The sequence below is a fragment of the Ostrea edulis genome, chromosome 2 (assembly GCF_947568905.1).
Source record: "Ostrea edulis chromosome 2, xbOstEdul1.1, whole genome shotgun sequence".
NCBI classification, from domain to species: domain Eukaryota; kingdom Metazoa; phylum Mollusca; class Bivalvia; order Ostreida; family Ostreidae; genus Ostrea; species Ostrea edulis.
The window spans coordinates 45,085,569-45,113,002 of record NC_079165.1 but is presented as its reverse complement, the minus strand read 5'-3'; the positions used below and the strand labels follow the sequence as shown (position 1 = coordinate 45,113,002).

Here is a 27,434-nt window from a genome sequence, read left to right as displayed (position 1 = left end):
TCCTTATTAACTACAAAGTTTCACAAAATTCTGTTAAGCGGTCTCAGAGGAGTTGCGCTGACAAGAAAGGAACTGACGGACGGGTAAAAAACGTTATAACATCTGCAACTTTGTTGCATGGGTTATAATGACAGTTGTTCTGCATATGTACATATGGTATACGATCATCCTAGAAAAGTTTCATCTTAAATCCTAATTCTGAGAGCAAAAAGTTGAGAGAATAAAGAATGATAAGAAAAAGAAACGGGGCACAACCAATATGTTTCAAAATATAACATAACACATACATGCATACTGGTGTCTTTAATGCATAAAACATTGTCACACAAATTCGTCTGTCTTTCTCTTATTGTTGTCAGTTGTATATGTTGATGCTCTCATTCATCGCACACTCTGGTACTTTGGTACATTACACTTGTCCCTGGATTTTGAACGGCTGACCACTGCAGGTTACATGTCTTCCACACTCCATTTGTAAGCCATGTCTGCTACAGCCTTCTTGTCAGAAAGTTTGGCATATATTGATCTCTCAAAACCATTTGATCTGTCCACACCATCCCACCTATAACCTGGCATAATGCCAAATCTGTTTGGAGGTGGAGGAGGTCCTTTATACTGTGGAAGTTCTGCAAAAAAAATTTAAAACTTTAAAAAGACCATAAAAGATGCAAGGTAAAGATTTTCCTTTAAAGCTGAAAACCATACAATTAATAAAGAAATCGTTAATCTGATTTCTGAGAAAGTACGTGAGGCTCATGCATACTAGGCCTGAGTTACCTGACTCCAAGGCCATAAAACTTGGACAAGCTCACTTTTGATTTCTATGTCACTTTTTCGCTGTATGTTCCCGTTATAAAAGTGAGACTGAGACAATAAGTGAGGTCGACTAAGTTTCATGGCCCTGGAGCCTGGTCATATAGAGTAGCAACTCATGGTCAATAGGTTAAAAACTTTGGTACCAAAAGAAAGGTCTTTTCACAAGAAATGCACAGATGAAATATGAGAGCCTTATCACTGACCGTTCAAAAGTTATGAGTAAGGTTCATGTTTCAGACAGGCAGGACAAAAACTATATACCCCCCTTCCCCGCCACTTTAGTCACAGGGACATAAAAAAAATTGAATCTGCACAACATAGGAATGTTTGGATTTTTTCTGATCAGTGCTGTATGGTAGGATGCCGTTACCTTTCTTCGCTTTGTCCTTGGTCTTCTTTTTAATGAATGCTAACATTGGATCATCAGCTCTTTCTTTATTTTTCAGCATGGCATCCAAATCTTCATCATCTTTTGCGCGGGACAAAGGTTTTGACATTTCATACAGATGGTCTTCTACTCGAGCTGCCTTGTCTTCTGTTTGTTTTAAGCTGAAAACAGTATATATATACAATATACCGTGTTACTACATATTTTGATATTTTTTCATATGATATATTCTTTTACTGAGCCATAAAGCCTCCAATGTAATGATGTTTAGCTACATCTACTTACGTAACTCAATGATTGGGATGTCACACCTGTTTACAAATAATAATGGCCATACACACTTGTCTGAGACCAAAAATGCAAAAGAATGTGTGCATCTAGAATTAAAAGTGTATAGAATTTGAAAAATACATAATATCAGAATATTTGTCCATGCACCCTCAGTTGTTGCACTAAAGTGAACCTCGCAAGCTACCTTGGGTGGGTACATTTACTGATATTCTGTCAATAACCGGACTGTCAACATAATTTTTTTCGGAGAGCTACAGTTCTGCAGCTAATGTTAACATATACTTCTGTTTTTGTAAAATATCTTCGTATTATTTTGAAGTGCTTTATTATACAAAAAATTTTATCAGGGGAGTTTTCGGAGTGATGCTTTTCTAATTAATATTGTTCACTTTCTGCAAATCCTGTAGTCATAAATCATCTGCATATGAAGTATCTTTGCTAAATTTCAAACAGCATTTGAGAGTCATTAAAAGTGTTACGAACAGATAAACACACCAAAATCAATATTCCCCATTTTCCTTGAAGCGGAGAGCAAAAATGGTCTATATTCTGGATGTCATCCAAGTTTGTTTTCCTGGTACCAAGCAGGCTCAGATTAGACAAGTTTCTATTTAGTTCGAATATTGATATAAATAGTCTCACCCTTTCCCCCATTCAGAGTATTTGGCTTCTAGTTCTTCCCTTCTCTTCAAATCTTCTGCTGTAGGCTCTTTATCTTTTATCTTCTGCTGTCTTCCGCTTTTTCTGTATTGTGTCTTCACATTTTTACCTAAAAGATCTGCATCTATCTATAAAATACAGAGAGTTACCCAGAATGCATGAAAATTCAAATTACACTTGTAGCATTTACAACTATTTTTTTAAAAATTATTTACCTGTTTAAATGTTTCATCCTCTCTCTTTTTCAAAATATCTGCTTCTCTTTTCATGTCTTTTGCTGAAGAAAGACCAGCCCTTTTTCCAGACAAAGTTTTGTTCATTTTAGCACTATTTTCACGTTGCCCTCTTCTTGGAGGTGAGTGGTCAGAATCTGTATCATGTTTTCCTTTTCTCCGAGGTGACGGGTCGGAATCTGAATCTTGTCTTGTATCAATTGATTGGTCAGAATCTGAATTATGCCGCTTCCTTTGAGGTGACTGGTCAGGATTGTGCCTTCCTTTCCTTGGAGGAGACGGATCAGAATCAGAATCGTGCCTTGTTCTCCTTAGGGGCGACTGATCAGAATCGTGCCTTGTTCTCCTTAGGGGCGACTGATCAGAATCAGAATCATGTCTTTTTTTCAAAGGAGGTGAACAGTCAGAGTCTGAATCATGCCTCATTCTTGGTGAAGAGTCACCTAAATAATTATAACATCTTTTAAATTTTTTTTACTAATTACATACAAATATATAAAGCCCTTAGGCCTTAACAGTCACCTGTGTATCATGGTGCAATCAGTGCACCGTTCAATCTCTACGAACTGAATGGGCTTCCATATTTGTAATAAAAAAAAATTTCTTCCATACAAAATCATGGCCTTAACAAATATTTCTAACTATTCAATCGATGACTGTTTGAGGCAAAAGCCCATGGTTAAGGCTCACAACATCAGTGACTTTTATGCAAAAATATAGGCTTTAGTTGTCTCTCCAGTATAAAGTTATAACCTAACTCAAATATTTCTAACATGTTTTCCAGTCACTTCAATTTGGCTAATTGACTATCCATCAATGAACTTATAACATCCTTCCACTATAAATTGTGGCTTGCAGAAGTGTTTTTGACTGTCTATATTAGTGACCTTGACCTTCACCAATGAACCTTGCTACAGGGTTATGTCTTACTGTTTGGTCAAAAATGTCTCTTGACCAGTCACAAAGGTTCAGTAGATAGAGTGCTCACTTTGTGAATGAGAGGTCATGGCTTTGAGCCCAATTCCTACTTTGGTTGTGTCAAACTTGTAATAATAAACAGTGACAGCTCCTTCACCAAACGCTCAGTATTCAAAAGCTTTACTGTCATTAAAATTTTGACTGAACTTTTATTTTGGGTATCTGAATTCCATAATTTAGTTCAATGATTTTGTCTAATTCTACCGAAAAATGTATACCTAATAAATTGAAATTGGTGCATCCCCAGTCCAGTTTCCATCTAGAATGATGAAACACTTCATCAGAATTTTTTTTTTATCCAATCCAGATAATTTTAGTTTTTGAACTATTTATTTTAAGTCCTGAGAATTTTGAAAAAAAAAATCAATAGTATCAAGGGCAGCAAATAAAGACTTTGGTGTACCATCAAGAGCAAGAGAAGTGTCATCAGCATACTGAGATAGTTTATGTTCTTTATCATTTATCACAATACCTTTTATATCTTTGTTTTGTTTGATCAGAATAGCCAGGATTTCTACACAAAGGAGAAAAAGATAAGGTGCAACGGGATCCCCTTGTCGGCAACCACCTTCAACATTGAACTGTTCTGATAGGAAACCGCCATGTAAAACTGAGGCTTTGAAATTTGTATTTAAGATCTTAACCCATTCTAACATATATTTCCCAAAACCAAAATATTTTAGAGTTTTGTAAAGAAAAGACCAAGAAATTGAATCAAAAGCCTTTTCAAAATCAAGAAGTACTAGTAATCCTGGAATATGTCTATTTTCTGTGAATGACATCAAATCATATATAAACTGAGTGTTTTCTCCTATATATCTTCCTTTCAGGAAGCCTGTTTGAGTATCTGATATTAGATAATCTAGGGTAGATTTAGTTCTGTAGCTTATACATCCTGATATGATTTTATACCAGACATTCAAAAGAGTTATTGGACGCCAGTTTTTCAATTATGGAATTCAGATACCCAAATTAAAAGCTATGATACAACAGTGGAGAAGAAGGATTCTAACACCAATAGGTCGAGTAACAGTTGTTAAGACCCTACTTATACCAAAACTGAATCACCTTTTCATTTCTCTACCAACACCTAAAAAAGAAACTATTTTATCATTAAGTAAAGAGTTATTTCAATTCATTTGGAATGCTAAAACAGATAAAGTTAAAAGAACAACTGTTACCCAAGACTATTTGGTAGGGGGTCTTAAAATGGTTGATATTACTAAGTTTATTATGTCTCTGAAATGTTCATGGATAAAAAGGCTAATTACAAGTGACTCTAAGCCATGGTTAGATATTTTCATTGCTATTAATGGTCGAGATATTATAAACAAAATTTTTTATTTTGGAAATACATTTATTACAGATTATGTGGTAAAAGAAAATAATGCCTTTTGGCAAGATGTCTTCAATTCTTGGTTAACAGTAATGAAAGTTAGGGAGAGGAAAATAAATGAAAATAATTTTCTTTGTACTCCACTATGGTACAACTCATATGTTAAGGTGGGAAATAAAGGTTTCTTTATAAAAACATGGTACGAGAAAGGTATATCAGTTGTTGGTGATCTATTTGATGATGAAAGCAATTTTTTGTCTGTAATGCTTTTCAACAAAGATATAATTTTGAGTATGTGTGTATCATGCAATACAACAGTGTTATAAGTGCCATTTCAAATTTTATGAAAACAATGTCCATTAAAAGAAACTCTGTCAAAATAGTATGTAAACCTTTTATACCTTTTTACTATGATTCAATTATATTGTATGAACAAGAGGTACTGTGAGCAATGCTCACTAAGAATACCCCCCACTTACCCCAATCTCCCAAAGGGTGTTGGTAATAGGTATAAACAACCTCTTTTCTGAGTGTAAAAAACAAATGGCATGACAAATTGAACCATATTGCTACTTCGATGTCCAGTGCACGTGACCTTTGACCTTTTGACCCCAAAATCGATAGGGAACATCTTCATCCCATGGGTAGTCCATATGTAAGATATGGTGACTGTAGGTGGAAAGGATAACGCTTTAGAGCCCGGAAACTATATTGCTACTTCGATGTCCAGTGTGTTTGACCTTTGACCTTTTGACCCCAAAATCGATAGGAAACATCTTCATCCCATGGGTAGTCCATATGTATGATATGGTGACTGTAGGTGGAAAGGATAACGCTTTAGAGCCCGGAAACCATATTGCTACTTCGATGTCCAGTGCACGTGACCTTTGACCTTTTGACCCCAAAATCGATAGGGAACATCTTCATCCCATGGGTAGTCCATATATATGATGTGGTGACGGTAGGTGGAAAGGATAATGCTTTAGAGCCCGGAAACCATTGCGTCTACAGACGGACAACCCGATTCCAGTATACCCCCCCCCCCCCCCCCCCCCCCCCCCCCCCCCCCCCCCCCCACAACTTGTTGCGGGGGGTATAAAAATGTACAAAAGTCATATATAGGCTTTTGAATGAGAACTATACTGATCCTAACATTATGGAGTAGTTTTAGTTTACATATATATGTAAAAACCAAAGAAAGAGTTGGGTTTAATGTGCAAAATGTGTTATTTGGTGATCTTCCACTCACAAAAAGAAACAAAGTACTAAATTTTTTTATCCTTTACACAAAACAGTATATTTTTTCTAGTCTAAAACAGAACAAACTACCAAATATATATGGGTTATTATCTCACTTGAAATTCAAATTCAATATTGAAAAGCATATTGCTATTCAAAACAGTGATGTATATAGATTTGAAAAATCATGGTCATTATGGAAAAATATTTTTGATTTTTAACCCGTTATCTACTTGTATCATATATATGCAAATTTAAGCAACAAAATAACTCTATATAGACTTTACATAAGGGTGTGTGTATGTGTGTGTGTGCTTAAAGGTATAAGTGGAAATAGCAATGAAAATCATTCTTTGTTATAGATCTATATGTATCTGATTTAATGATGAAAAAAAAATGTAAATTAAAAAAAAAAAAAAAAAAAATTTGACTGAACATGAATTCACACAACTTCATACAATAATTCACTGTAATAATTATTGTATTTGTAAATCATCATCAAATCATCAAATAATATTTAGACAAGAGGCCCATGGTCCACATGAGTCACCTTAGCCCTGCCGTTGTTCAGCTGTTGTGAATTTAAAGCTTTATTTCCATGAAAAGTTTCGACTGAACATGAATTCACAAAACATGGGGATGCTTTACCACCAATATGACTTACATGACCTTGCTTCTGGGAGAAGGTCAAGATTACAAGGTCATAGATCATAGTCTGGAATGAAAGATCTTGCCATAAGAAATCTACTTGTATACTAAATATGAAAATTTTACCTCAAATACTTCGGGAGACATTGAATAGGTAATATTTCTTAAAAGTAGGTCATACTCCAAGGTGAAGATCACAAGGTCAAACACCAGAGTATCACAGGGTTTTGCAATAAAGAATCTATTTACAAAATATGAAAGCCCTACCTTCAATAGTTCAGGAGATATTCTATAGGTTATGTTTTATTAAAAGTAGGTCAAACTCCAAATTCACAAGGTCAAAGATCACAGTATGAAATAATAGGACTTGCAATAAGAAATGTATATACAAAATAAGAAAGCTTTATCTTAAATAGGTCAGGAAATATTGAATAGGTCAGATTTTTTTTAAAAGGAGGCCAAACTAAAAGGTCAAATACCATGGTATCACATGGAAGGTCATAAAGAATCTATATATATACAAAATATGATAGCTCTACCTTTAATAAATAGTTTAGAAGATATTAAGTTTTCTTCAAATTAGGTCAAACTCTAAGGTTAAAAACTTTGATACAAAAGAAACATTTTGTCACAAGGAATATATGTATGGCATATGAGAGCCCTATCATTTGCTATTCAAAAGTTTAAAGTTATGAAATTTGGATCAAACTTAAGGTCAAGATCACAAGGTCAAAGATCATAAATAAAATGTAAGGCCTTGCCATAAGGAATCTTTACGCATATTGTCAAAGCCCTACCTCAAATAGTCCAGGCGATATTCAATAGGTTAAATTTTCTTTAAAGTAGGTCTATCTCCAAGGTCAAGATTAAAACCTTTGGTACCAAAGAAAAAGTCATGTCATAAGGAATGTGCATATGTGCATCAGAAGTTATGAGCAAGGTTAAAATTTCAGACACACAGACAGGACAAAACAATATCCTCCCAACTAAAGTCGCAGGGCCATAAAAAACCCGCTGAATCCACACAACTTGGAAACATTTGCATTTGGATATGATTTGATATGGATTAGTTGAAATTGACAGTTTTTTGTAATAGAAATAAAGATCTTTTATAAATAAGTGGATTAAAAATAATTTTATACAGGATACATTTACATAAAACCCAGCTCCTAAAATGTTTGTCATAGTCAGGAAACAATGTGTGGAGGTGAGAACACCCAGGATTTATAAAAAGTTTGTCAAAGCATTCAACGTTAATAATAAATCAATTTAGGGAGTAAGCACAATGAAGAAAGAACAGAAAATTTTTGTTATAAAAACTTTTTTTCACAAAAGCCGTCAACTTTGGCGACACGCTGATAGTTGAGTCATGTGACAGGTAAACATAAATAGGGCTCGTGCCTTGTTTTGAAAATGAAAAGTTTAGATGTCTCAAATACATCTTTGTATCAGATTTTGAAAATTAGGTTTGTTGCTATGTTTTACATGAATCAAATACTATCATATTATCAATCTAATACAAAAAAAAAGAAATTTTCACTCAAATCATGTACATGCCCCTTTATAAGTATTTTCTTTACCGGTATTTTACATTTACCTAAAAAAAATCCACATTTGAAAATCTAGTATTGGAATATTCAAATGAATTTCATGCATTAACATCCTTTCTGTTTCTAAATAATTCTAAAAAGTTCCCTAAGAAAGAAATTTTGTTTATTGTAGATATGTGAAATAAGGATAAACTTTTTGGCAACTACAGTAAGTACTTGAAAGTTTTGCATTATAAGTAAGTCGTTCACAGAGATTCCATCACAGAGGAAAAGTCCTAAAATATTCCATTACAAGTCAGAAAAGTGTGTAACATTTCAATTCTATCAACTCAAAAACTTACGTTTAAATCAAGAAACTTTATTTACTTATGTTGGAAAACATTAAAAGAAGCCATTAAAATATAAATAACTCATAAAAAACTTTGAAAATCATTTCTACTAACATCCATGGACAGGTCACTCTAAGCACAAAACTGTATGCAAACCATATTTCATCTTTCATTTGGAAAAATAAATTCAGTCTCAGGACAAGAATAAATGTACCACTTAGATGTCCCACTTTTAATGACTTAACCCTTGGTCATTCTTCCTTGAAGATAGTACACTTACTAATATCAGATTCTCAATTTCAAACAAATGACATTTCCCATTAAAAAACCCAAATCCTTGATCACAGGCACTCAACATTTTAAATATCTATAATAAAAAAAATTGTCTTCCTGTAAACATAATATTCATGTGAATATTATGTTTACAGGAAGACTATTTTTTTATTATGAATATTTAAACCGTCGAGTGCCTTTGTCCTTGATGTATTTTTCATGTTTAAGCATTACCATTATTAGCTTTCATTCTCTTCCATTTATCAGTTTTGTAGGCCTCCAGTTCTTGAATGTGCTTTGGACGTTCATCAAAAACAGCAGCAACAGTTGGTACATTTTCTTCTATATTGTCATAGGCTGTAACATCATCTAAATTACTTGGCAGTGACTTTAAGTCTACATCATCATCCACAATTCTGGACCTGTAATTTGAACAAATTGGGTTAAGACTACATAAAAAGATACCTATCGGATAAGAACTAGGCCTATTACAGATGTTTCCCAAATGGTTTCCCCTGGACCTCTGTAATGGTGTCTCATTCATGCTATGATATCAGGTGACAGGTATTCCAGCAATACACCCATGTTTTAAATTTTAAAGCATTATTTGATATAGCATACATGTTGCCATTCAATAACCATAAGCCAGTTACAATTAGACCCGGCTTAAAGGGCTCATACATTATCGCGGCATAGTTGAAATATTGTAAAATGTATGGATGAAGACACATTTGCGTTGATTATAAGTTTCAGCCTACATGTAATTCTGTAAACCTTGATTTTTATCAATATTTATGGTGTTGCCCAAGTCTGTCAGAAGCTGTGGTTCTATTACATCTTTTAAATCAGCATATTTGCAGCATTATTTTTCAAATAAGTGATATATAGATATGATGTGTATGTATGTGTGTGTATGTGTGTATATGTGTGTGTATGTGTGTGTATGTGTGTGTGTATGTATGTATGTATGTATGTATGTATATATATATGTATGTATGTATGTATATGTGTGTGTGTGTATATATATATATATATATATATATATATATATATATATATATATATATTCCCCCCAGTGATATCGTGTGTGTATTTTATGTATATATTTTATATTGTGTTATCTATTTTTCTATTCTCTCATTTATCTGTCTGTGAATATGTTTTATACAGGACCACAATGTAAACTAGTCATTTGTACTAATTGTGCTATCCTGTCTAAATAAAAGAATTTATTATTATATTTATTATTATGTTGTAACAGGAAGGGAGAAAATGCAACGGACCAGACCGGGATTCGAACCAGGGCCCCCTGAATCTCTAGTCAAGTGCTCTACCAACTGAGCTTACTGGCCACCGGCGATCGAATCCGGCTGACCGTTACACTCCTCCCTCCTTAAATGTCTTCATACCTGAAGACATTAACCCAGGATCTTTATCCCCTGGCAGACATTTTCACCTGTCAGTTCCAGGGGCTGGTCTATGACACCAAATGTAACAGGAAGGGAGAAAATGCAACGGACCAGACCAGGATTCAAACCCGTGCCCCCTGAATCTCTAGTCAGGTGCGCTATTAATTGAGATAACTGGCCACCGGCGATCGAATCCGGCTGACCGTTACACTGTAAAAAGGAGAATGCATATCTGAGTAACAGGTCATCAACTTGAATCTACACTTAACTATATGAAACCAGTAAATTGTCCCACTAACAGATGGATGGATGAAAATACAGACAGACCTAATGAAAATAATAAACCCCAAAACAATACACCCAAGAAATGTTTGTGGAGGAGGATATTGACAGAATATACAAAATGTCATAAAAATAACTACAAATGACCGTCACTAATTATTAATGAGAAATAAATACAGTAGATTTTTACTATAAGCCAATCAGAATTTAAAAGCACGCTTGCACACATTTTAAAGAATACCAAATATTTGGTAACCTTAGAATATATTGGTTAGAGCATCATGCTCAAAATCACACGGCCTCTCACCTCTGTCGGCGCGGGTTCGAATCCCGCTCGCGCTGGTAAGTGAGAAAGTTTCCCAGTTTACTTTTGGAAGGTCGGTGGTCTCTTCCCAGGTACATTGTATCTGGGTTCCCTCTTCCACCAATAAAAACTGGGCGCCACCAGATAACTGAAAAATTGTTGAGGGTGGCGGAAAACATCAATCAAAGCATTTCATTACAACAGAAGCTATATTAGCTATATTAGAAAAGAATCCATTAGAAAAAGAACACATAAGCACGCTCATGTACATGTCTGTATCTGCAGTTTTCACTTCTTTGTTAAGATATTCCTACAGTATGAATTTCCTTTCATTACATTGTTATTGGCATTAAATTCAGTATAAACCAGTCAAAATTTAGTGCATGCACATACTTCTTGGTATGCTAGACAGTTTGGACTCTACATATTACAAAGCATTTTCTTTAAAAATCAACAACTTCAATGGTTTCATAAAATTAAAAAAAATCTACATTATAGACAAGTGCAGATCTACTAAATTTCAAACTTATTTTGTTATCTACAGCATGTACAGTAGGCTACTTCTTAAAAGTTAGATTTAACAATTTCTTTACTTTGTTTTCCCAGAAATTCCTTTTGGTAACCTCTTATTATCCAAAGAAACACCAAAGAATAAAAGTATATAATTAACAGCCACAAGTTTTTCTTTACGTCCCGATCCTTTGATACATTTTACCAATATTTTGCTAGCTACCTCACTTTTCAATTAAAATAAATGCGATTTTCTACAACGAAACTTTCTTAAAACTTAAGTACTGTTTACTTTGGTGTTGTAGTATTTCCTCCATGTGCAGTTTTTCTCTTTTTCCTTTTTTTATCCGCCATCGGGTTATCAGATGTGTATCGCTTTAGGTAATCTATTTTACTCATTGTAGACATTTTCACGAATTCACGTACGGTTTGGGAAAAAGAAACAACAATCTTTAAAAACCTAAGACCTTCCGATGCACTTACTCGGAAGGCATCGGGCTCCAGGCTCCAGTGCGTTCGAGATCACCGTTCCCGTTGTTCTCGTGATCCGTTCTTAGAGTCGCGAATGACGATAAATGTGCGCATGAACATATTCTTGTTCTTCAACCACACTACTTACAGAGGTGGTGTAAGTTCTTGCACCTCGAACCTTCTCGTGATATGTACTAGGCGTTCGAGATCGCAGGAATTTGCACTCGTGCGAAGAAGGCGGTCTCGAACGCACTAGATGATCGGTACGCCGATTTACCCAAAAGGACCTCCACACACACACACACACACACACAGTAAAACAAACAAAACCCCCAGAATTTTAGTGAGCTTTTTACGCATATGTAATGTTTTAAAATGCATCAGGCTTGTTCAAAACCATTTATGGCAAGCCTTTTTACAATTCATTCGAAAAAGAGATATCTCTTTTAACTTTGGAATTTCGAGATATCTCTCAAAGATGAAAGATATCTCTATGGAGCGCCAAATTAACATAAACTCAAATAATTGAAGATATCTTCAATTATTTAAAGATATCATCAATTCATTTGATGCGCGCAACAATTAAATTAAAGATCTTTTCAAATAATCAATGATATATTCAATTCTGAATTATTGCGCGCATTAAATCAATTATTGCTCCCTTCAGTTGAATTAATTATATCTTTAATAATTCATTTGAAGAGAGCAATAATTCTTCTAGAGAGAGCAACTATATAATTAAAGATATCTTCAATTCAACATATCCAAAATTGAATTAATGATCTCTTTATTATAAATAATTAAAGATATCTTCAATTGAATTAAAGAGATCATAACATTATTTATACCGAGCTCTGAATTAATCATTGCGAGCAATATTTCTACGGAATTGATGCTTGAGGAGATCAATAATTGAATTAATGCGCGCATTAAATCTATTATTGCTCTCATTCATTCAATATTGATGCGCGCATTGATTCAACTGATGAGAACAATAATTGAATTGTTCAAAGCGCGCATTAATTCATTTGATGAGATAATTATTAATTGATTTAATGCACGCATTAAATCAATGAAAGAGAGCAATAATTGAATTGATGATATTTTTAAATAATTGAAGATATCTTCAATTATTTGAGTTTATGTTAATTTGGCGTTCCATATTGCACGCATCAATTGAATTAATTATATCATCAATTCATTTGAAGAGTAATTGATGCACACAATAATTCGATTGAAGAGATGTGGGCATTAATTGAATTATTGCTCTCTTCAGTTGAATTATATGTATGATATCGTTAATTCAGTTTAAGACAGAACAATTTAATTATCGCGCGTATTGAAGATATCATTAATTATTAAAGTGTTCCGCCATGCAGGAGATATGTGATGTTTTTGATCTTAGAAATCACATCAAGAAACCAACATATTTCACCAGCTATGGAAAACCAAGTCTTTTAGATCTTATTATCACAAATATGTCATCTTATGTACATAAAGTTTTAAATTTTAGAAGTGGTTTAAGTGATGTCCACAATTGCATTGCTGCCCAGTTGAAGTGCGACACTCCTTTGGCAACCAAACAAACCAAATTGTGTAGAAGTTTTAAAAATTTCGATGTACAAAACTATTTAGAAGAGTCAAGTAATATAGATTTCATTAATGCTATTGATATGGAAGGTGTCAATATGGCATACCAAAATTTTGAAAACAAATTCTTAGAAAAACGATCGAAAAACATGCTCCTTTCAAGGAGAGGAAAGTTTTACCTAAACAAGTTCCTTTCATGAATAAAACTCTGAAGAGGGCTGTTTACAGGAAAAAGATGCTATTTCACAAATTTCAAAAATGTAATACAGACAAAAATTGGAAAGCATATGCAACTCAAATAAACTACGTCACAAAGGTTAAAAGGCAGTCTCTAAATAAATATTTTATAGAGAGATGTGAAGGGGGCCAAAGTCGAAAGATTTCTGGCCTACAATCAAACCGTTTTTGACAAATAAGGGCAATAATACCATCAGAAATACTATCATATGTGAAAATGACAGTTTGGTCAACGATCAAGGTGCTGTATGTGATATTTTTAACAACTATTTCGTTAATGTGGCAAAGGATATAGGAACAAACGATGTGCAAATAGATGAAAAACATTCAAGTGTTAGACAAATTGACACTATCATGAAAGATCAGGACTCATAACCACTATCTTTTAAACCGGTAGATGAATCTTTTATCATTGAACATGTAAACAAAATCAATATTAAGAACGCTACAGGGGTAGATAATATTATCACCCTTGCTATTAAGACTAGCCGTGCCATCTATAGCTAAACCATTAGCATGTCTTATAAATAAGGCAATAGAAATTCAGTTTTCTCCGATTCATTAAAGAAAGCCAAAGTCTGTCCTACTCATAAGAAAAACAGCTGTCTAGACAAGGGAAATTATAGACCGGTCAGTGTTTTGCCAACCATCTCAAAGTTCTTTGAAAGAGCCATCCATATACAGCTTTCTGAATATTTTGAATCTATATTTCATCCTTTCCTTGCTGTTTTTAGAACTGGGTATGGATGTCAGTCCACCTTGTTTAGGGTCATGGAAGACTGGAAGAGAGCCTTGGATGAGAATAAGTATGTAGCCGCAATTCTTATGGATCTCTCTAAGGCTTTCGACTGTCTCCCCCCATGATTTGCTTCTCTTAAAACTTAAACACTACGGTCTTGGAAGTGAAGCCTTAAGTCTTATGGAAAGTTATCTCAATGAAAGATATCAATATGTGAAAATCGGGGAGTTTTCTAGTTCATTTCAACCAGTTTTCAAGGGCGTTCCTCAGGGCTCGATACTTGGACCAATACTGTTTAATGTCTTTATAAATGATATTTTCGACTTTGTCTCTGACTCTTCCATTTATAATTATGCTGATGACAACACTGTTTCTTACTCTCATGAAAAAGCAGATATATTATATAAAGACCACATTGGAAAATGATAGCGTATCCCTTTTAAACTGGTTCAATTGCAACAAAATGAAGGCAAACCCTGACAAATTTTTGACAATTTCAGTAGGAAAGAAGAGCAAAGATTTAGAATTAACTTTTGATCTAGGAGAAACTACTCTATGCAGTGAATCGGAGGTTAAACTATTAGGGGTGACCATATATAGATTATCAATTAAATTTCAACTCCCATATTACTGACATTTGTAGGAAGGCAGTTAGGCAATTAAATGTGTTAAAAAGAATAGGACACAATCTTAATCGTCTAAGTAAACTTACAATTTACCATTCCTTTATTTTCTCAAATTATAGCTACTGCCCCCTTACCTGTCACTTCTGCTCTGCTCAGAAGAATACCACAAAAATGGAAAAACTACAGAAAGGGCCCTTCGTTTCATATATAATGATTGTGTTTCTACATATGATGAATTGCTTCATAAATCTCTTCTTCCAACCTTAAAAGCAAGGCGTATGCGCACACTGGCTATAGAAACTTATAAAATTATAAATAATTCCAGCCCTCAGTTTCTTCATGACATCATTGCATTTAAAGATCACTCTTAGAGTTTTAGATACACAAACACTGCCATTGTGCCCAGTGTCAGGACAACAAGGTATGGGTTGCAGTCCTTTGGGTACAGTGCTCCTAGGATCTGGAACTCTTTACCAAATGAAGCCAGGCATCTTATCACTTTAAATCAATTTAAACGTTTTATTTCCACGTGGTCTGGCCCCACATGTAAGTGTAAATCATGCAGATCCTAGGTCCAGTGTACATATCTTTATATGTTGCTTCTGCTCTTTCTATCTATGCAGCGTTTATGTGTGTGTTTGCATGGCTCAATAGACCTTTCTTTTCTATTTTTACTTTTATTATTTATTTTTTTAGTAAATTCCATCAGCAATGAAATTTTAAATATTTATATGATTAATTTACTACCATCACTGATTTTAATTATATTTAAATTATTTTCAAAAATTCTAATACTATCCAGCTTTTACTTGAAACAGCAAACATAGCTAATTGGCTTGGAATTTAATGATGATTTTTATATACATATACTCTTGCTTGTAGTATTTTATTTCTTCCTCTTAGTCTTATGCTTTCGTATCTGTATATTCTTGCATGAAAGTTTTCTTTTATTTTGTATTCTCTTGTTAATCTGTGATATATCTGTGTATATGTGTACATACATGCTATGTGTCTTTGTCCTTGATATACATGAATGTGAAAGTCGGTTAAAAAGCTCTACAGAGCTTGTGTTTGATATGTTGAATGTATATAGTGCCGACTTTAAATAAAATTTACTTTACTTTACTTTATTTGAAGAGATACTTTTAAAATGAATTGTTGCATTCAATATTTGGATAAAACAATGTCCGAAACAAAATTTATGGCCGCAATCAAACTTAAACGGGCGGGAACAAAGATTTTAACCTGGAACTAAAATTATCAGCACTTATCGTACAGGTCGGGACGCGAAATGACCCGTAACCGGATACTGGTTAAAAATCTGTGTATGAGTTGACCATGTGGGTTCGAAATTGTTTGTGTACGAGTTGATCGACAATCCCAGACAGACTGTCAACAATCAACATCATACATGGCAGTGTCACTTCATGAACTGCGGTTAAAAGAGGAACATAATGGGAAGGTTACGAATGTTTTAGCATTGGTATGCATTAAGTATACTTTTCGGGGGGTTAGGGGTATTTTTATTGAGGGGGGGGGGGGTAATTTGGGGAGCCATCAGGTCCAGCATAATCTCTATATTTAGCTATAATATGTTTTACGGCGTGACCGTGTTTGAGGGCGAAGCAAACAAATTTTGGCATTGGTATCTATATCCAAAACAGAACAAAGACAACCCGAAGTTAGCACGAGGACGGAACTGTATCAAAGCATCCTAATTTTGGATATTTGATCCGCCTACATATTGAACGCGGGAAATATAACGCAATTGATGTTAACAGTACATTGTGACGTCATATTCAGCGTCGTTATTTAGGAAATTTACAAACATAGCGTTTGAACCACAACAACAAACATGGCGTTAATCGTGGAGTGATTATACATGATTAAGAAAATAAGATTTACTTGCTTTTACGAATTTTATGTAACATCTCAGAACGACGTGAACTAGGGTAGACGAGATTCAAAATGGAGAAATACATGTCCACGCGATAATACCGAGCGAAGCGCGGACGGGCCAAAGGCTCGTCCGCAAAGCAAGGGTCTAAAGGTAACACGTATGTAAAAGAAAAAAGTCAAAATCAACAAAAGAAAAAGAGAAAATCTCTATATATGTTCACTGAAATTTTCGTGATCCATATGGGCGCCGCCATTTATTTTTTCATTACCTGCTTCAACAGTTATTCGTGTTTTATTTTGAATGCCAATAATAGAAGACTCTGACGTGCAATTCGTAATTTAAACACTCAGTTTGTTCAAAGTGAATAGTATAATTATCATTGTAACAGGTTTTAGCAAATAAATACATATAAAACCGTAATACGACTAAATAGATGAACGAGTTCATGAGTTTCTTTGAATAAGAATATACCATAAAATTACGGTTACTTTTTTACAATTTTGAATTCATTGGTTAATTTTGTTTAGTTTTAACGGCCTTTTTCATTGCATACGGAATGTATTATTGTTGTTTATAATTGTTTGCTTTGAAAACGAGAAAAAAGTCGAGGCTAAATGTGACGTCACGATGCACTGTTTACGTCGCCTTGCGTTTTATTTACCGCGTTCAATGAATAGGCAGATCCCGTAAAACTGTTGTCCCCATATAAACCCCTTTAATACTGAGATGTTACTGGGTGTTTAGCGCAAGGAAAATTTCATTCAAAATATATATTTTTAAATGAATCATAATCTACCGTACTTAACGGAATTATGATTACCACTTGGGACTCTCCATTGACCATTACATTCTTCGCTCGGTCCAACGGTCACACCGTATACATATTATTCGAATCGACGCCATTAGTACCAAACTTTTCAAGTTCCATAGGTATGGTTTAATTTTTCATTATTTCCCTATATTTTCCTTTTAAACATGTACATATACGTGTTACCTATAGGGAGAGCTCCGCTCTCACGGCCCTTTGGGCCGTGAGAGGGCTTTGCCCTCTATAACTTTATTAAGCTATATAGCTTTATAAAGCTATTCGAAACAGCTTGACTTAGCTATTTCAAATCTTTTATCAAATTCATTTCTAAAAGCATAAATACTAAATTTCATGTAGTGAACATATTTCATCCTTCAACCTTGAAATGTAAACCAAAAATAATTCTTAAGGCAGGGTTTGACATTTACTTTTTTGAGCACTAGACCAGTCGGGCTACTTCAAATGATTTTTACTAGACCTGACCTTACATCCACTACCCCTGACCAACTTTCCACAAAAAACTGATAGTTTCTTCATATTCAAATTACATATTCAAGTTACAAACTTTAAGTTTGAACTAAAACGTATTTAATTGTCTAAAAAAAATATCTAATCTCCTCATTCAATTTGATGCTTTTATTTTCAAACACATTTTCTGTTTCTTTAAATTCTACCCATCACGGAAATTCTTTAGTCCATTTTGAATAAAATGACCTCAACCGCTTTTTATTAAAATTTCTATTTCATAAGCCCTGCTTTGTTTCTTCCCAATTTCCTTTTCTTTTTTTCTCTCTCTCTTGGGACATCTTTCCTTGAGGACGAGAAGTCATATTTGAACATAGAGACATTCCCGCACATATGTCAACACCGAAAAATGGCTATTTAAGACATAATTTATTAATTGGATAAACACTTTCTTATAAATATTTAATTCGATTAAACTGTTTTTTTTAATGAAAATTAATTCAATTTATATCTATTTATCCGAAACATAACTTTACACATGTTAACATCGAGTAAATGTCGTAAAACATCACTTCCGACCGCAACTTATTTATTAGAACTATAAATAGAGATTGTGTCATCACGCGGTTCAAACTTGCTCTCAAACTCTTTGTGGTTATTTTTTTTAGCTAAGAATAAAATATCTTGTGGTTTAAAGTAAAGTTTCTTGTTTACTTTTTTAACACGACCAGTTGGACTAGTATATCGACATTATACCTGACCGGACCTATCATTTAGTTGACTTGGCCAGTCGGACGTGCCTTAGTGTCAAACCCTGTCTTAAGGTAAGGTTTGCGACATTTTGACATGTAGCGAACAAAGTTATGTTGCATATCAGTATGTTCAGAAGGAATTTATCTTTTAGAAATTGACTTTTAAAAAAAGAAATTGCCCATGTTGTTTTTTGACCAGATGGGCTTAATTTTGTAATGTTTTACATTTTCAGGATCTTTATACAAAAGGGAATACTAGTGGTATAAAAACTACTCGAGGAAAACTTATGGGGTAAAAGGCTGGTAGAATTTTTAAAAAGAGTATTATCTATAAGATTAAACTAATCAATAGAGAAATCTTATTTCAAAACACAAAAAATAGCGCTTTTTATATCTTGAATAAAATTTAAATTGGTTGCCATGGCAACAAAAAATGCATATTGAGCAGCTTTACAAGGTCTACATCAGAAAAATTTCACTTTTAACATAATATTTGGACCATAAACATTTAAGAAAGCATATAGAATTACTAACCACTATAACGGGCTTTGTTTCCATGGTAACAGATTAAAAAGAATTATTTCATTTATGTGATTTGTCACTTTAGTTTATAATTGTACAACTTTTGAAGAATGCATTGAGAATTTTCAAGAACAAAATACAATTCCAGCCCAAAACCGATAAACGATATTGATATTCATTTGTCAAGTATTGTAGTATCACATTTATTAGAAATTCAGATGTTTGGTTTTTAGCTCTTCTGAACCGAAGGCTCAAAGAGCTAATCATATGGCCATATGTCTGGCGTGCGGTGTGCGTCAACTTTTTGGAAAAAGGGCTATATCTCAAGAACCCCGTGGCCAATTTTTGTCAAATTTGTCACAGGGTATCCTTGGCCCAAGGGCTTTCATTTATACTAAAACTAGGGTTGTGACCCTTTAACAAGGGGAGATAATTAGGAAAATGCAAACAAAAGTAGTGGTTGCTAAAAAATCTTCTTCTCAAGAACCACTGGGCAAATTATCACCAAACTTATGCATAAGGATGAGGATAGGTTATAGATAAAAAATTGTTCAAGGCATCGTCCTGGGGCAAAGGGTGTGGTCTCTAGGTCACTTCAAAGTTGACTTTAAATTTTGTTTTCTTAAAACTTTGATATTTTGCTTAGTATAAGAACTAGGATCATCAAATTTTGTCAGTTGATGCATCTTAGGACTTAATATCATGTTGTCTCAAAATTAGGTCATGGTGACCTACTTTTTGAATTTCGCAGGTAATTAATATTAAATGGATTTTGATGCATATCTTGGACACTTTTCAGCCTATGATCATCAGAAGTTGTCAGTTGATGGATCATGGGACCTTAAAGTGCGTCATGTGAAAAGTATGTCACCATGATCTACTATCTGAATTTTATGGCTAATCATTTATGAATACATTTTAGGTTGTTATTTCAGATACTGAGAGGTTTAGAATCATCAAACCTTGTAAGTTGATGCGTCTAGAGGCCTCGAAACATATTTATAAAAAAAAAGTAGGTCACAGTGACCTACTTTTTGAATTTTGCAGACATTCAAATTTCACATTCTCAATTTTAGATGCTTATTTTGGACACTATGAAAGCTAGGATCATCAGTTGATTCATCTTGAGTCTTCATAGTATGTTGACCAAAAAGAAGGTCACCGTGACCTACTTTTGGAATTTGACGGCTATATTTTAATATTTCAGATACTATTTGACTTACAATTATCAAACTTTGACATTTGATGCATGTTGAGTCTTCAGAGTGTGTTGACTAAAAAGTAGGTCACTGTGACCTACTTTTGGAATTTGACGTTTATATCTGAATATTTCAGATACTATTTGACTTCAATTATCAAACTTTGTCAGTTGATGCATTTTGAGTCTTTGGAGTGTGTCGACCAAAAAGTAGGTCACTGTGGCCTTCTTTTGAAATTTGACGGCTATATTTGAATACTATTTGACTTGTCAGTTGATGCATCTTGAGTCTTCAGTGTGTCGACCAAAAGTAGGTCACAGTGACCTACTTTTGGTCAGTTACATTTAAATTTTCAGGTAATATTTGACTTAACATAATCAAACTTTGTTAATTGATGAATCTTGGTTAGTAAGAATTTTTGCCTGTTCTACAATGTATCAGAAGAGCGATTCTAGGCCCATGGGCCTCTTGTTTGTTTGTTTTTTCTAAATTCAATACAATATCTTCAATTTCCTGGTGGGTTTTCCACGGTCCCGCTTTGTCATAAAGTCTGTGTTTCATTAGCCCGAACCTGTCTTATATACTACAACTTTGAAATAAATTAACGTAAAGTTAGAAAAAATGACACTCAGCAAATCTGTTTTATGTTGACAAGATATGTGCCATTATGCAGATGTTCCTCAGACAAAATTAAGACCATTTTAAGATGTACTAGAGATGACCCCTCTTTTATTCTTTCGTGATCATATCAGTCACGTTTTCTACATTTCAGTGTTCATGCGATAAATCACTCGATCGGCACAAGTAGAAGTCATAGCATTGAAATATAAAGTGCATGTAATAAGAAAGGTAAAGCATGGTCAGGTTTATTTTTTAAAAAAATGCTTGTGACGGTCATAAAAATTCCTACCTTCGTTAATATCGAACCTTGTCAAATTTGAAGATACTATTCATCAACAATGATCGATTATTTAACAGCATAAAAATAAATCCTACTTTCCCTAGCAAGTTTCGCAGAGATTACATGTGATCATCTCATGGTTTCACATGGTATCAGCAACCGGTGTTGATCATCATCTTATACCAGAGCCATATCGTTGTTTACAAATAACTGACTTTCTCTATGTATTCCAAATGCCAGTGACCATTAGGGGCGATTTCAAGGTCACAACATAAAATGGAAATTTACCGTAGCGCATACTATACATAAAAAATTGTAGACTTTTATAATATCAAAGAAAATAATTTATAAATGATCATTTGAGAAACATTATTATTATTTTATCATGAAGATGTACAAATGACACTAGACAGCGGTAGTAGATAACAAGTAAATGTTATGACATTTTCCCACGATACCACTATGTTGTGACGCATGTTTTCATTGTGACGTCATAAAGTGCGAAGTGCACTGAGGTAGATCAAGAGTTATCTCCCTGTTGTTGCAAACCTTACCTTAAAGGGAAAGGCAACCCAAACCACATTGTTGCTTTTATGAATAAAGTATTAGTTACTGATATCGTAACTGATTGTCTTTCACAACAAAAATCCTTGCTTAACAACTAAATCATATTAATCTATCATATATTTTAAATTACCCGCCGCTGAGAGAGTGACCATTGAAGTTTAATTTATGACGTCACACTGTCGGTTCCGGTTTATTTCATTAGCAGCACTGTAAACATGACAAGTCACGAACAGTTAAATTTGAAGCTGTATAGATTTGAGTCCATTCTTTTGCAAGAAGAAATTAAGAAAAGAAGACGTTCAATCTAGTCGCAGACCAGACAGAGGGTAAATGTTTCTTCATACAAATGTCTCGAACCTCAACTTATCATTACGCATGCAAATGATGGATCCACAGTCTACATAGTCTTTTCTTTTCAGATGACTTGGTTGGGTCAGGAATTTAAAAAAAACCCAACTTTTTTCACATCTCCCCATCACATTAGTGTAATTAACTGCTTGACAGGAAGGCATCAACCTATTTATTCATAAAATCTACCACATGGACATCTTTCATGATCTTAGACTCTCGTCAAAACAGGAACAGATGGTGTGACGTCAAAATTATTGATTGTTGTGGTTTTGAATACTGTAGTATAGGAGAGAGGAGAAAACCTTTGGTTGGACCGGGAATCGAACCCGGGACCCCTGCATTACTAGTCAGGTGCTCTAACTACTGAGCTATCCAGGCCGATATCCACGGTCCGTATAGCCCTAATTACTACATTCCTCCCTCCTTAAGATCAATTATAATTTTATAATTGTCTTTCAAGATCAACCCATGTTCATTTCGCCCCTGGCAGGCCAACCTGCACCAACAGGGGTGGTCAACGGCACCAAATGTAGTATATAAAGGAGAGAGGAGAAAATCTTTGGCTGGACCGGGAATCGAACCCGGGACCCCTGCACCACCAGCCAGGTGCTCTAACCACTGAGCCATCCAGGCCGATATCCACGGTCCGTATAGCCCTACTTACTACAATACAAAAGAGTTCCACATCATGGCAGCCTCTATAGATAGTGGGAATTTTAATTTTCAACGTTTTCGAATTAGTACTGAAGTTTATCTAGGCCGTATATCAACAGAATAGTATGGCAAATCTTTATCATATAATTAATCCTATCATTTATCATGTAAAGAATTTTGGGGTTGTCTTCCCCTTTAAACTACATCCCTTAGGAAGAATTTTGATTCACAATTGTCAAATGTTCAGGATTATTAATTTGTTAAACAACAGTTATCCAATCTTCAGAATATGATTAAAATCATTGAGGATCAACAGAATAATGGATTTGAAATCGGTTACACATTGTTAAGTCATCATAGTGATACTTATCTATGCTTCAACACACACAGGGTAGTGGACAGTTAACAACTCAAAAGAAATTCTCTTTTCATGAAAAATCTTCAAATGACATAGTATTGATATGAACTCTAATTAGAATAGTGCTGTGGTTAGTTCAAAGTATAACACATTCAAAAATTATTATGCAATTTTTTGGCTATACCACTGCACTTAAGAAATTCAATCTTAACAAGCTTAATCAAGCTATTTCAAATAGCATTATAAAGCAATATATCTTAATAAAGCTACATAGTTAAATAAAGAGATTGTACTAGACCTGGCCATACCTGTAAATGTAATGTATGGTAAGTTTATGGATTGTTATTAGCAAAGGAACCAGTAATTTTGTCTGTAATAATAATAGTAGGGATCTATATCATACCATCCCCTAGTGTTTTTTATGAGGGGGTGGTATAGTATAGACCTCTACTATCAATATGTCTTACGGCATGGTTGTGTTGGAGGGCAAAGCAAAATGGATTTGTATTAGTAGTTATATCGATAACAGGATAAAAAAAATCAGAAGTTATCCAGACAGCTGTCAAAGCATTTTATCATCTTGTTACACGACTCTACACATTGGATCCGCCTCTTCATTGAACATGGAAAATATAATGCAATTGATGTAAAAAGTGCAGTAGTGTTGGTGTTTAACCAATTACAAACATAGGAGACCTAATACAATCGAGGAGTGATTAATTGGGTAGATGAGATTCAAAATGGCGAAATGTCAAATTGATAATTAAGCATTTGTATGTAATGTAGAACCAGGGTGAGTCCGTATAAGGAGATGAAACTTTTACAAAGGAATATACAGAACTTTTTTTAAAAATTTTTTCTCAAGAGTGCAATTTTTCAAACTGGTATGTAAACATCTTCATCTATAAACTTATGTAAATTCTTTTTTCACAACCCTGGGCTCAGGATTGTTCTTTGATAAGTGTTGGAGGAAGTTTTACATAGGAATAGAGGGAAAACTCTGAGATTTTTTCTCTCTCAAGAATCACAAGGGTACAGTTTGTTGTCATAATGTGTAGTGTAGATTCCAGTTTGTTCACAGCATGACACCTGGATTCTGGATAAGGTCATGGTTTTCCATTGGAGTACATTTATATAGGAAAATACTTTGAAAATCTAAAGAACTGGCCATAAGGGTTAAATTTACCTGGTATTGAATTAATATGAAAACATCTGGGTAAATTACAGATTTTTGTTTTTACCACAGTGACACTTGAGCAAAGGGCAAAACCATGATAGGTGTTTAAAGTTTTTAACATACTGGTTCCCAAAAACTTGGTCATTGAAAATTAAATCTTGTTCTCAAAAACCACTATCATTAAATAGTAAAAATTTTCTAAGTGATATGTAATCCTATGTAATATAGATTCAAGTTTGTTTTTACACTTTGATCTCAGGGTTCAAGGTGAGGCCACTAAAGAAGGGGGTGGGCATAATTGGGACATAATATTTTACATGGGAAAATGCAATTGCTTAAGTGCTTGGTTCATGGGCCTCTTGTTATGGTATAGATACCATTAGATTTTTATACATTTGTCTTTTGACTGTACATATTATAGTATGGCGACAGTGTCCGTCTGTCTGTCCTGCTTTGTGTTGGGGTCGTAACTTAAATACTATGAAACCTAGAATCATCAAATATTTTCAGCTGATACATCTTGGGTAGAGGGTGGGTCCCACTTTAAGGTTAGGTCACAGTGACCTATAATTAAGATGATATGGCCATATATGGCATAACCCCCTTTTTGGGCTCTTGTAGAAGAGTCCTAGAAGTATCTTTTAAAAAAAGCACACCCCAAAACCCCCAATATTTTAAGGGAGGTAATCCCTACATATATTAGAGAGTAATGTTCAACCCTGTTCAGTAATCATTACATCAGGAAATACACATTTTCAGAAATAAAATGTAGCTACATAACAATTAATATGAATACTTATAATTTTGTTTCTAACATGAATAATATAAATAAGTGCAGTATTGTACTACGAAATTTGTAAAGATGTAAAGACTTAACAAGCACATCACAGAACAGATGGAGGGATTGTCTCATGGGAATGGTAATTTAAGCTGATGGTGTTTGTAATTTAATCTGTCTATCTAATTAAGGTTCTGTTAGCCCTTTGGGAGTAAGTCATGGTGTTTCAGAGTTCAGGCGGAGAGTCAAATATCATTTTGATAAGAGCTAAATTACATCTGTCTAGTGAAAGATTAATTAATAATTAATGAGTATAATCTTTGTACAACCCAAAATAAGTAATTCATACCCTGTGAAATAAATTATCTAAATATTTGTAATAAAAGGAAAATATGTTTTTGAATATTTCTGTAGTTATTTGAACAATTCAAGAATATATTGACAAGTCAATTGCAATATGCAATAGACACATTACAAGAAATAATCTTCATTTTACCTTAGGACATAGGTGCAATCTTTGCACTAATAATCTTGATTTTACCTCAGACCTAAAAGCAAAGATATTAGTGCAGTCTTTGATCCAGTTAAAGTTGACATGATTTTGTGCTAAGCACTTTTATCTGTTTATAACAAACAAAAACATCTGACGGGCGTATCATGTGCCGTGATGGTGAACTGTTTTTCATGAGCTGTATTAATTTGTTTTGTTTTAATTTAGGACTCGAGTCGCGTGGAAGACATTAGATTTGTATCTTACATACCTCCACCTTCAGACTTATCATCAGAAAGTGGGCAACTAGAGGAATGGGGGGACAGAATTCGCTTCAATGTACAGGATCTGCACAGGTTGCTGCAACTAAGCCATGACAAGTTCTGGTGCCAGGTGAAACACGTTGATTATGTTCCTTAGATGTAGAATGAAAAAACATGTTGTATTTTAGTCTTCTCCACTAGGAATACCTTGTCTGTATATCCAAATAAATTTTTTAAAGCTTTTATTTAATAAATTGCCGAAGCTGAATTGATTTAACTTGCACCAATGGTGAGTACATAGGAAAAATCTCATCTCTAGTGATTTTAACAGGACACTGATAAAACAAAAAGTAGTTTTAATTAAGGCTGATTGGATAGTAGCACAAAAATTAAGTTGTCAATAATTTTTTTCTCATATTTGGTAAATTCTTAGTAAATGGGAGTATTCAGAAGTGAATACAATTTGCTAGAGTTATTTCCCTTTAGAGAACTTTCGTAGACAGCACAATAGAATGCACAACAGTATGCACAAAACAATTTGTTTACTGGAGTTGGACAAATGCCCATAACTGCACAAATGGATGTGCACAGTAAGTTTCTCATATGCAATTTCATCACCTGATCGATACACAAACCAAGTAAGTGATATGTAGTTTGGGGGGGGGGGGTGGTAAATAATACATGAAATGCTTTTTGTGTCATGTTATTTCATTGCTCATACATATTATATCTGGGATATTACTTGCAAATGTGAAACTGATTTTATGTTTTCATCTTAGTAAAACATTCAATCTAATTGAAATCAGACTTCTTAGATATTCTGCATAAGAGTATATGGTGTGGATCTGAGAAGTCTGATTTTGATTAGTTTAGTAAGACATTTTTTTTATAGTATTTGGTATTCCCTACATTTACATCTTCAAACAGAAGCCACTTTTGATATTTGTTATCATTTTCCTCACTGACTGTAGGTCCACTCTGTCCCGCTTTGGCATTCAAAGTACATATGTAGCACTAAATGCACCTCCTACACAGAAAAGCTCTTATCTCAAAAGTTGCATATTGGAGTGTGAAATGGGGTCTGTTCTATTCTAAATTTTCCACCATTTCTATTGGTGGGAAAGATCCTTAGAATTTTGATTACAATATTAACAAAAGAAAAAAATAAGAAAACCACTGACTTTTACTTGCATTGCTGAGTGCCTTATAAGGAATAGTCACTACCTATATTAAACATTTTAGGTTTGAGACAGGATCGAGAATCGAACCCAGGTCTCCAAGTTCTGTATCAAGTGCTCTAACCACTAGGCTATCAAAATCACATCCTTATATAGTGCAGA

General features: G+C 34.1%; 2 protein-coding genes and 1 non-coding gene across 7 annotated transcripts in view; 1 reads left to right on the top strand and 2 right to left on the bottom strand.

Moving 5' to 3' along the window:
• Positions 1–288: 288 nt before the first annotated feature.
• On the bottom strand, positions 289–11,987 carry LOC125681120 (BUD13 homolog). 3 transcript variants are annotated; one of them, XM_048921052.2, is made up of 6 exons: positions 11,539–11,987; positions 8,976–9,163; positions 2,371–2,831; positions 2,138–2,283; positions 1,187–1,365; positions 289–626 (listed from the first exon to the last, which is right to left on the bottom strand). In XM_048921052.2, exons 1-6 carry the CDS (start codon positions 11,652–11,654, stop codon positions 451–453), a joined length of 1,266 nt encoding a protein of 421 aa, XP_048777009.2. In that variant the 5' UTR covers positions 11,655–11,987; the 3' UTR covers positions 289–450. The 3 variants fall into 3 exon arrangements, with proteins under 3 accessions (XP_048777009.2, XP_056010158.1, XP_056010157.1); XM_056154183.1 differs by having other exon boundaries at positions 11,730–11,973; XM_056154182.1 differs by lacking the exon at positions 11,539–11,987 and adding an exon at positions 10,740–10,887.
• A 4,250-nt stretch (positions 11,988–16,237) lies between these two features.
• LOC125679362 (activating signal cointegrator 1 complex subunit 2-like) overlaps positions 16,238–27,434 on the top strand; it is a 40,077-nt gene continuing 28,880 nt past the window's right edge. The window contains exons 1-2 of one of the 3 annotated variants that reach the window (XM_048918539.2): positions 16,238–16,392; positions 26,060–26,224. In XM_048918539.2, the coding sequence (XP_048774496.2) occupies positions 16,321–16,392; positions 26,060–26,224 (237 nt within the window). In that variant the 5' untranslated portion in view covers positions 16,238–16,320. Of the gene's footprint in view, positions 16,393–22,197; positions 22,726–26,059; positions 26,225–27,434 lie in introns of those variants that run through there. The other 2 variants (XM_056154180.1, XM_048918540.2) reach the window with 2 other exon arrangements.
• Positions 22,935–23,008, bottom strand: Trnat-ggu (transfer RNA threonine (anticodon GGU)). The gene has a single exon. It is a non-coding gene; the product is annotated as a tRNA-Thr (tRNA).